Source organism: Odontomachus brunneus, unplaced genomic scaffold (genome assembly GCF_010583005.1).
Source record: "Odontomachus brunneus isolate Ranch 3 - 2012 unplaced genomic scaffold, Obru_v1 Obru_scaffold_012, whole genome shotgun sequence".
NCBI classification, from domain to species: domain Eukaryota; kingdom Metazoa; phylum Arthropoda; class Insecta; order Hymenoptera; family Formicidae; genus Odontomachus; species Odontomachus brunneus.
Window position 1 is genome coordinate 1,201,918 of NW_022639462.1, and position 11,391 is coordinate 1,213,308.

General features: G+C 38.2%; 3 protein-coding genes across 5 annotated transcripts in view; 2 read left to right on the forward strand and 1 right to left on the reverse strand.

Moving 5' to 3' along the window:
* LOC116840842 (glucose dehydrogenase [FAD, quinone]-like) overlaps positions 1–4,791 on the forward strand; it is a 7,575-nt gene extending 2,784 nt beyond the window's left edge. Inside the window, exons 2-3 of one of the 3 annotated variants that reach the window (XM_032808104.1) lie at positions 573–1,807; positions 2,072–4,791. In XM_032808104.1, the coding sequence (XP_032663995.1) occupies positions 2,101–3,963 (1,863 nt within the window). In that variant the 5' untranslated portion in view covers positions 573–1,807; positions 2,072–2,100 and the 3' untranslated portion in view covers positions 3,964–4,791. The remainder of the gene's footprint in view (positions 1–572; positions 1,808–2,071) is intronic. The other 2 variants (XM_032808103.1, XM_032808105.1) reach the window with 2 other exon arrangements.
* LOC116840845 (flotillin-2) overlaps positions 1–11,391 on the reverse strand; it is a 126,494-nt gene that overhangs the window by 60,260 nt on the left and 54,843 nt on the right. The gene's annotated exons all lie outside the window — the stretch shown is intronic.
* LOC116840847 (glucose dehydrogenase [FAD, quinone]-like) lies at positions 4,955–9,832 on the forward strand. Its single transcript, XM_032808114.1, has 4 exons — positions 4,955–6,790; positions 7,080–7,281; positions 7,347–7,499; positions 8,221–9,832. Exons 1-4 carry the CDS (start codon positions 6,099–6,101, stop codon positions 9,502–9,504), a joined length of 2,331 nt encoding a protein of 776 aa, XP_032664005.1. The 5' UTR covers positions 4,955–6,098; the 3' UTR covers positions 9,505–9,832.

Consider the following 11,391-nt stretch of genomic DNA (forward strand, 5'->3'; position numbering starts at 1 on the left):
CACTATATTTTATAGTTCGTTTTGGCCTCAAACATATATTTATAGTTCATCTAAACATAAAGATATAGTAGAATGAACACAGATTCATAGTCACCATCTTATTACTTTATATATATAGTAAAGCACCTTTTGGGAATATAGTTACATGTACCTATATTTGCACTATATTTTATAGTTCGTTTTGGCCTCAAACATATATTTATAGTTCATCTAAACATAAAGATATAGTAGAATGAACACAGATTCATAGTCACCATCTTATTACTCTATATATATGGTAAAGCACCTTTTGGGAATATAGTTACATGTACCTATATTTGCCAAATATTCCAATTGTATTGACTATATAAAATAGTTAATTTCTCTTACCATTCAATATTTGCCACCTTACCATATTTTTTATTTCAAATAATTATAATTCTTGGTAAAAATTTTACACGGGTCAGTTATACTATACTCATATTGTAAATATTACAAATATTATGGTAACATTTACTATAAAAATTATATTCCTAACTATAATATTTTTACTATGTCATTATAGTTCCAAATATCATACATTTTTCTCTCAGTGTAGGAGAGTAGGGAGATTTAATCAAGCAGGATTGGCCATATCCTGGAAAAAAAGACGAGCTCTAAATGCAAATGGTGCTTGCCAATATAACTGCGGTACTAACAATGTAACTTGAATCTCTTATTTTGAATCGAGTGATATCTCTAGTAAATATCTAGGTGAATCTAATTGGACAATTTTATTTTAGATGACGGATTATATAATAATATTTCATGAACTATGTATTATAATTATATGAATTATAATTATATGAATATAATTTTGTATTAAATAAAATCATATATTATAATTATATGAATATAATTGTGTAGTAAATAAATTCATGTCATGACAAAGATAATATCTTAAATAAAATACATTTACCTTTCTATTAACGAAAAAAAATTCCGTGCAAAATTTCAGCGAAATAAAAAAAATATATGCATCAGCAAAGTTGACGCTAAATAAAAGTATGAAAACATCAATTTTATGAATGTTTATGTTTTTGAAATTTATTTTATATTTTTTTTTAATTTTAAGTCTTGAGAATATTTTTATCAAGTTTTACGTCCAAATTGGATAAGACGACGGAATTATGTACTGATATTACGACTTCGAAAGAAAGGAAGAGAAAAATTGGAAATAGAAAATATGCAATCTTCGAAATAGAAAAATAATATATTACATAAAGGACATAATTTACTATTTTTATTTAAGACTTTAATTATGTTTTCTATTTGTTTCTGAATAATCTTTTGTAGGTTCTTTGTATTCGTTATCTCATTTAGAAAAGAGGCCTTTGCGGTTTCGAACAAATTAGTTTTTAACTCAGAATGTCACAATAAGGAATTGTCGGGCAAGAAATAGAAACATACATAAGAAATAAAGTCAGCAAATTTTGTGTTCTAACGTGTCTAAACGTGTAATATGTAAACACACAATATCTTGAAATATAAATGTATATTTAATCTAGTTCTTGAAAACAAATATCGTTTCGTTATTATTTGATTTAATCCAGTTTTTGTGCAAAGCCAAACAAAGGAGAGAGTGATTGGCTATAAAAACGTTCGCAAGAGAACAATATTAAAGGCGAACGAGAAGACGGCATAGGACATTCTGGCATAAGCGAGAAGAGTATCAAGTGAAAACACAATTCGAAGATGAACGTTATTACCGCAAATTAACTTTCTGAAATCCCCCGATTAAATGAGGATCAACTGATTCGACCACGAGGACATTCATTAATTTTTATCGGTATGACACTATCATTTTTTCTTCTGCTTATAATTTCTTTTTACAAGTACAAAATTAATCGACTAGTTCAGAAAGTGTTCCGACATAATAATATAACATATAATAAAACTTCCTAATAATACATAAAGTAGAAATTTGTACTAAATATATAAATATATAAAGCTAATCTCTAATAACATATAAAGCAAAATAATATATAAAGCTAATCTCTAATAATATATAAAGCAAAATAAGTATTAATTTTAAATATGATATGCCTTACAGAATTCAATCTTGACTCACGTTACGCAATCATGGAGAATTGCATGAACGCTAGTTGTGCAGCTGCCGCGAGCGGCAATACGACGTCCATTTTTCTACAATTGGTGAACATGATTCTAGCCGCACAGTGCAACTTGAGCAGCCACGACAATTACCCACCGGATCGCACGAAAGAAATCCTAGACAATCCCAACTTTGACTTTATTATCGTGGGCGCGGGAAGCGCCGGATCCGTGCTGGCCAATCGTTTAACTGAACGAAACTGGAAAGTACTGCTGATAGAAGCCGGCGACTACCCGACATTTGCTAACGAAATACCCGGATTGTACATGCAGTTGCTAAGATCCCCGGGGGATTATTACTACGAGGTCGAGCCCGAGAAAAAGGCTTGCCTGGGTTCCAAAACGAAAAGGTGCAGATGGAATAAGGGCAAGGTTCTCGGCGGCAGCTCCTCAATGAACGGTATGCTTTTCGTTACTGGCAACGAGCAAGACTACAACGAGTGGGCCCAGATGGGTAACGTAGGCTGGAGCTATAAAGACGTTTTCCCGTACTTCAAGAAAATGCAGAACTGCGGCAGCGCGAACACTCCCGCGTGGAGAAAGAAATTCTGTAGTCCTGACGGGCCGTTGCATGTCAGATATTACAACTACTCCGACACTGAAATATACCAGTTGATCATGAATGCCACCAGAGACATAAACATACCTACTCTGAAGCCTCTCGTCAATGACAAGTACATTGGATACGGTTTGGCTGAAGGAACTTTGGACGATGGCCGCAGGATGAGTGCAGCGAAAGCATACCTGCATCCTATCAGAAACAGGGAAAATCTTTACCTCATGACGAATGCGCGAGTTGACGCTGTGCTCTTAAGGGAACGTAATGCATATGGCGTACAAGTAACACTGAAGAACGGCAAGTCGGTCCGCTTGCACGCGACGAAAGAGGTGATCCTCTCCGCTGGTAGTATCGCCAGCCCACAAATATTGATGCTCTCCGGCATCGGACCCAGAGAGCATCTTACCAAAATGGGAATAAAGACTGTTGTTGATTTGTCCGTCGGTAAAAATCTTCAGGACCATATTGGCTGGCAAGGCATGTACTTGACCTACAAGAACGACTCTAATATAGACGTTACGCCTATAAACTTCCTGGACGAGGCTTACCAGTGTCTGATAAATAAACGAGGTATTTTCTCAACTTTGCCTGGCTTCGATGTCGTAGGTTTCCTCAATTTAACCAACATGACTTCCAAGTATCCCGACGTCCAGTTCCTTCACGTTCATTATTTACGAAAAGACATACAGAAGATAAAGGCGATAACGAATATGTTCGACGTGGACGACCGTATAGTCAAAGAATTAATACTCAAGGTTACCGATCAAGACATACTGCAGCCTATTCCGGCTGTGCTAAAACCGAAAAGCGTGGGTGAGTTGCTGCTACGTAGCAAGAATCCGGCAGTTCCTGTCAAAATACACGCGAACTACTACTCCCATCCGGACGATATCAGAACAATGTGGGAAAGTTATTACTACATCAGAAAACTGCTGCAGACCAAGACGTTCACAAAACTGAATATGAATTTGAAGTATGTGGAGATTCCAGATTGTAAAAACCAAAAAATGGACTACAATGACTATTGGACATGTAATATGCGACATTTGTCCTTCACGTTTTTCCATCCTGTTGGTACTGCCAAAATGGGTCCTCGAAGCGATCCCACGGCCGTCGTGGATCCTCGATTGAGAGTTCACGGTATACATAGACTGAGGGTCATCGACGCATCTATCATGCCAAGAATCACTAGCGGTAATACAAATGCGCCTACGATGATGATAGCGGAGAAAGGCGCGGATCTTATCAAGGAAGACTGGGATCCAAGCACATAAACATTCATTTTTGGACAATAATAAAGTGTGAGCATGAATGAAGTATATTTTGGATAAGATTGAGATCATTAAATCAAAGAAGACGCATAAAACGAGTTTGGAATGGCATGTAATATTTTTAAGACTAAGACCTTTCTTTATCTTGTTGTATTATAAATTATAAACTAAATTGGAAAATCTTATTTGGAGAAGGAAATCGAATATTTAGCAAAATTTTATCATATATATGTGATTTTATATGTTATATAAGTTATATAAGTTTATATGTTATATAAGTTTATAATATATATGTTTAATAATACATATTTTATATATATATATATTTATATATATATAAAATATATTATAAAATATAATGTATAATTATAAATTTTTATATACAGAGCCAAAAGTTTTGGAACGGCAAAATATCCAAAAAAAATATTGATTTATTTAAAAAATGCTTGAAACAAAATTAATAGAGTTTAAAAAAAGCTATCAGCTTACATATTGATATTTATTTGATCTTAACAACGCTTCTCAAGAATATCCCAAGATCATTCCAACTTTTGGCGAGTTTTGTATATTTGATTATATATATATATATATATATATATATATATATTTTATATTGATTTCATAAATCTTATCACATATGTCACATACAAACACATATACTTCTCCAAGTAGATGGATTTATAATAACATTTTGTCAACTTAAATATCATAATGGTTGTACAAGTATAAAAATGTTTTAAAACTTGCTTAGTACTCTCGCTAGCAAATGTTAAACCATGTTTATAAGTTTTTAATACACATTCCTAATAAATAATTACAACTGTGTTTTTATCTGTCTTGTTTTCATGTATTCCTATGATCTAATTAATGATAGAGTTAAATCTGTCAGTCTGTCGCTTGGAATAGGCAAAGTTAGAAAAAGCAACGACAGCTTTTCATGAAATAAAATCTATTTCGCATTACGATTATAAAAATGCCAACATCTGTAAATCACTTCGTCTCAAAAGAGGAATTTTCTTCCATTTGCGAAAAAAATTAATTTCTGCTGAAAATTCAGTCAGTCGGTCATATAGATGATGTACAGTAAGTTTCAATGAGTATTGGAACCTCGATCTGAAAAGAAAAACGTGGAAGAAAGCGAATACGAGGAAATGTACCAAGACGCGATGGCTCAAGTTTACAACTATTTGCGCTGCGAAGCGTGTAGCCACGAACGATTGTTTTCGCCTAGAAAATCGCGAAATACCGCCTGCCGTGAATTCTAATAAATCGACGAATGAGTTCCACGGCCCTTCCTTACGGCCATCGCGTTGTAAACAACGAACAGCGACAATCTAAAGCCTATTTCGTTTGTTCCGTCGTGAAGTCGCATGTTTATAGCGCACTTATAAGTTGTAACACTTCGACGAGCCGAACGATACCAAAATATCTAAATAAAAACGGGTGAAAGTTATCCTGCATTATTTGCCTATATTTCGGACAAAAATGTTATATACATCGAGTCTTGGGATCCGATCAGTTTTGACTCGCATATAATTACTCGTTGGCAATTGCCAACAGGCATTTCCTCTTTTCTAATAAGCAGAATTTAAGATCATTGCACTTACAACGCGATGAGCCGAGGCACTTTCATCCAACAGAGACATTCGCTCAAATATCTCAAGGATATTTCATCGAAATTACCAGAGACAAGAAACTCCGTAAGAAACTTCAGTACAGTGTAGAGAGAGAAGTGCTCAGGTGGCCTCTAAAGCACCCCGATACACTTTCGTTCCTGGCCAAGCAGGGCGATATCACCGCGAAACCGGAGTTCGGATCATGCTAAAGACATTCGCGCGCGAGTGCTACTCGGGACAACGTTGCGCGCATAGACGCGTTCGGTTTCGATCTTTTCCTCACTTCTGAGACGGATCATCTAAAGTAGAGAGGCTTCTTATTGTGCTTGCGGGGACTCGTTGTCGAATAGCTCTCATACAATGTTAACCACGCTTTTACATAATCGCACGATATTTCGCCTTAAACGATGAGGCAACGATCGGCTAAACACAGCTTTATCTAAACGCGAAAGGTCAGAGGTCGACCAGAGATCAAGCAAGACACAAAGTAATTCGTCATTCGGAGGATTCGACCCAATCACCATGTCGTGGGTACCACCGAATTTAGCGGAACTTTGCGTGCCGCACTCGACGATCTCGACGTGTCAACCTTCGACGTATCTGTTTTTGACTTTTATAGCACGGCTCTTTGGATATTCGACGGATCACAACTACCCCGTATTAGAGAGTTTTCAGAGTTACCACTACGCGTCCTCCGCGAATTGGAACGCATTCGCGATGTCGCCAACAGCCAGATACAATCCGGAAGACTTGAAGTGGAATTTGCAGAACGAACATGCCTTGATGCTCTTGCCACTGCAGTCGCCTCTCAAAATCGTCTACAACTCGCGCATTTACGTCCCTACATCCTGGAAGAGCCAAACGGGGAATCAGCCCCGTAAGAACTCCATCTCGGTGAAATTTCACGAGCCAAGACTGAGATTTACCGATTTTCGTGCTTCATTTGATGCAAGAGATCGGCACGTGACATCCCCGAGCGAGATGTTTTACAATCTGAGAATAGGCGATCCAGGCATTCGAGATCCGGAATTTTTTGAGAGAGCCATTGGAGTCGACCCTAATTATAGCGTGATGAACTTTCCGCAACCCATTGGATTTTGGCCAGAGCAGTACGACTTTATCATCGTCGGAGCGGGCTCGGCTGGCTGCGTTTTGGCAAACAGGTTGAGCGAAATCAAAGGATGGCGAGTGCGTAATACAAGCTTACTTCGTTTGTCTAATAATTTTTTAGAGAATAAATTGCATTGAATTCTTAAGATAATTGCAGCACTGACGCGGAAAAGTGAATGCGTGGACAAGATTGCGTTTCTTTTTAGTGCGGGTAACGCCTTCGCGTCGCACAAAACGAGCTTTGTAAGACAGCTTCATGAGAGTGCGCTTTTATGACGCGAAAATAGTGCTCCGACTGTCGTTAAACGGCAGATAATAATCGTGGACATTCTCGACTTCCAATTTGTAAAGCGCGTGCTTGCCTCCACGCGAATTTCGTGGTAATTCAATAAGAAACGAATGTCGTTTCAATCTTACGCATTTTTTTCAGGTGCTTCTGTTAGAAGCCGGAATAGAGGAGCCATTAGTAGCGGATGTCCCGGCATTCGCTTCCATATTGCAAGCGAGTAACATCGATTGGATGTATCGTACGCAGCCGGAAGAGCATTCGTGTCGATCCCGGAGAGGAGGTGGATGTCCTTGGGCTAGGGGTAAGGTAGGTATTTTCGGAAATAATTTACGAGAACGAGTTCTATCATCTGGATCGCTTTTCGCGTGTAGGTAATGGGCGGATCAAGTTCAATTAATTTTATGATATATATACGAGGCAACCCGAAGGATTATGACGAGTGGGCCGAGCGTGGAAATTATGGATGGAGTTTCAAAGAAGTGTTACCATACTTTCTCAAGTCCGAGAATAACGAGGACCCGGAGGTAACGAGACTTCAATTAACTTTCTTTTCTTTAACAAAAGAACACAAATACGCTCGTATACACTCGTATACGTTCGTATTATTAGATAATAATCTTTGTTACTACTAAATCAGTTTTTGAATATTCACTGATTATTGGTGAAATGCTCCCTTTTCAATCATTTTTTCAATGCTCCTGATTCAATCAGAAACACTTTTACTGATGCACTTTAAGGCTCCTTGCCCCTCATATTGTCTATCTCTTTTTAATGACGTCAGAAACGAGAAAATGCATGCTAAAAATTCTTACGAAATACGTTAAAATGAAAATATATATCCATAAGGTAACACTTGCAATCGATTAAACAAATTTGTAAGATATTCCGTGCACTCCCCTTTTGCTCTAACAATCAATAATTTGTCGTAAATTAACATTTCAACAATACAATTCATCTTCTTAATCTATTTCTTCGCCTATTTCTATTCAGTTTAATTTACAATAAATTATTGATTGTTAGAGTAAAAGGGGAGTGCACGGAATATCTTATAAATTTGTTTAATCGATTGCAAGTGTTACTTTATGGATATATATTTTTATTTCAATATATTTCGTAAGAATTTTTAGAATGCATTTTCTCGCTTCTGACGTCATTAAAAAGAGAGAGACAACGTGAGAGGCCAGGAGACTTAAGAGAGTACAAGAGTAATCAATCTGATCAAATTAAGAGGTCTAAAACATTCAGATCGTAAAGGAGAATCCGCATTATCACAGCCAAGGCGGCTATCAGAACGTCGAGAGGTTTCCCTATACAGATACGAATACTGAGATACTGATAAACGCATGGAAAGAGCTAGGATTCGATCTGGTGGACGCGAACGCGGAGAAGCAGATAGGAGTTCAACGTCACCAGATGACGTCCATTCACGGAACGCGGCAAAGTACGAACGGTGCATTTATCAGGCCTATCAGGCACAAGCGACGAAACTTGGTGATCAAGACGCGCGCTCACGTGACCAAAATCCAAATTGATCCAAGGACGAAGCGAGCGATCGGGGTGGAATATCTGTCGAGCGCCACCGGCTACGTGAAGGTCGCTCTTGCGCGGAAGGAAGTGATCCTGTCGGCCGGCACGATCAACTCGGTGAAGATCTTGATGTTGTCGGGCGTGGGTCCCGCGGAGGAGCTGACGAAACACGGGATACACGTGTTGCAGGACTCTGCTGTGGGCCGAAATCTTCAAGACCACGTCACCATGGATGGTCTCGTGATTGCGGTCAGCAACGTCACAGCCACGGCCGAGGACGACGCAATGAAGATGAAGGACGTTTATTACTTCAAGAAGAGTCACAAAGGTCCCTTAGCCGCGACCGGGCCCTTAACTTGCGGCGTGTTCGCGCGAACTTCCTACGTACATCATCATGGCCTGCCCGACTTACAGTTCGCCTTTGACGCCAGCAACCAGATGGACTACCTGCATCAACCCGCGGACTTTGCCGAGACCGCGGTGGAACCGCTGTCTTATTACGACGCTATCAACATCAGACCGATCCTGCTGACACCCAGGAGTCGCGGATTCATTCTCCTCAACGACAGCGATCCGCTTTGGGGCCCACCGCTGATTTATCCGAGAAGCTTCACGGAGTATCCCGACCTGGACGTTATAGTAGAGGGTATAAGGATAGCCCAGGCACTGTTCGAGACGAGAGCTTTTCGCGAACACGATCTGCGACTCATCGACGCGCCGTTACCGGCTTGTCGACACTATCGGTTCGATACGGACGAGTACTGGAGATGCGTCGCGATGGAGTACACCAGCACCATCTACCATCCCGTGGGAACCTGCAGAATGGGCCCGGAGAACGATCCCGAGGCCGTGGTGGACCCGCGTCTCAAGGTACGCGGTATTCAAGGCCTGCGCGTCGTGGACGCTTCCGTGATGCCGACGATCGTTCGCGGAAATACGAATGCACCGACAATTATGATCGCGGAGAAAGCCGCCGACATGATTAAGGAAGAGTGGCTGTGACGCGTCGGCCTTTATCGTTCTGTCGTCCTGTAAATAATATTTACACTGACAAGTGTGCGATGCGTGCATATGAAAACACGAAACCGTGTCGTCTATTAATGCAGAAGCCGCAAACGGCGCCATTAGTACGAAAAGTGGCGGGTGTGCGTGATTACTATAATAACAAGGACTATCAGCTACAAAGTAGCACGCGATAGATCAAGATAATTGGCTGCTGTCATTCGTTTCTCTTTCGATCCTTTCGCTTACCGAGCGATAAATAATATTATTTATATCAATGATACGAATTACACTTTAAAAAATTTGTAAATTACATGTGTAATACAATTTGTATTAAAATTACATGTAATTATGAGACCAACTATTATAGTTGTAAATTTACACACGTATCAAAATGTGTCTTTCGTCTATATAAATATATTTTTATGCGATAATTGTCATATTATAAAAGTGTGTACAACTATAATAATATTCACAAGTATTTACAACTATAATAGTTGGTCTCAAAATTACCCATTATAATAGATGTAATTTTTCACAAATTTTTTACAGTGTATTTAATATTACTTACATAATTATATTACAAACATATTAATAATTACATTAATTTTATATTAATATTTAATATTATTTATTACTCATACTTTTACTTTTTAGAATAATCAAATCGCCACGAAAGAAACGGTTGATTTATATTTCCTTTCCTTAGATTACATATCTATTGTATCAAAGTACATTTATTGACAAAGTATAAATATGTTTGCTATATCTCGAGACTTCAACGTGAAAGCATGAGAGGTTGCATATCAGCAGGCTTACTATGGAGACAGTCATAACAAGTATAGATTAGAATTTATATCAAATTTAGTTATTACTTCATATAATGCATGGTCATATATTTTAAAAACATAACAACATATTGGTCGTAATGCAACTTTAAGTAATGGATATTATAATACACATAGTTAATAAATTATTACAATAAATAAAACGTCAACAATCTCTTGTGCAATTATGTTCCTTTTAGGCACATCAAGTATCCTCGCTATAATTATATATACATACATACATACATATATATTAGGTGGTAAACTTAGTTCCTGCGGCTCACAGTTAGATGACGTTAGTTGTAGGTGTAATTTATTTTGACATCTGAAACTGGCTGCATGTTAGAGGTTAGACATTTGTCAATAAAATTTAGTGCGAAGAGATTCATTTAAGCGAGCAGTGCTATTTTTTCTTTTGATTAAATATGGAACATGATAAGTTGTTTTTTCGACATGTGCTGCTTCATTACTTTGGCTTGAAAAAAACTGCAGCTGCAGCTCATAAATTGCTTTTCGAAGCTTATGGCAATTATGCTCCATCGGAAAGAACATACCAAGTATGGTTTCAGCGATTTAAGAGTGTTGATTTTGATGTCAATGATAAAGAACGCTCAGGCCAACCGAAAAACTTTGAAGACACCGATTTGCAGGCATTATTGGACGAGAACTCTACTCAAACGCTCCAAGAATTGTCTGCAGCATTAAATGTTACTCCGATGGCTGTTTCCAAACGTCTACATGCAATGGGAAAAATTCAAAAGGAGGGAAAATGGGTACCACACGAATTAACCGCAAATGCCATTGCGAATCGCTTAAACATCTCTATTTCTCTGCTCGCCAGGCAGAAAAAGAAGAGTTTTTTGTGGCGCATAGTGACTGGCGATGAAAAATGGATATACTTCGATAATCCTAAACGAAGAAAATCATGGGTAGACCCTGGCCAACCATCGACATCCACACCAAAGAGAAATATTCATGGCCACAAAGCAATGCTTTGCATTTGGTGGGATATGCACGGCGTCGTTTATTATGAGCTACTCAGACCGAACGAAAGTATCAC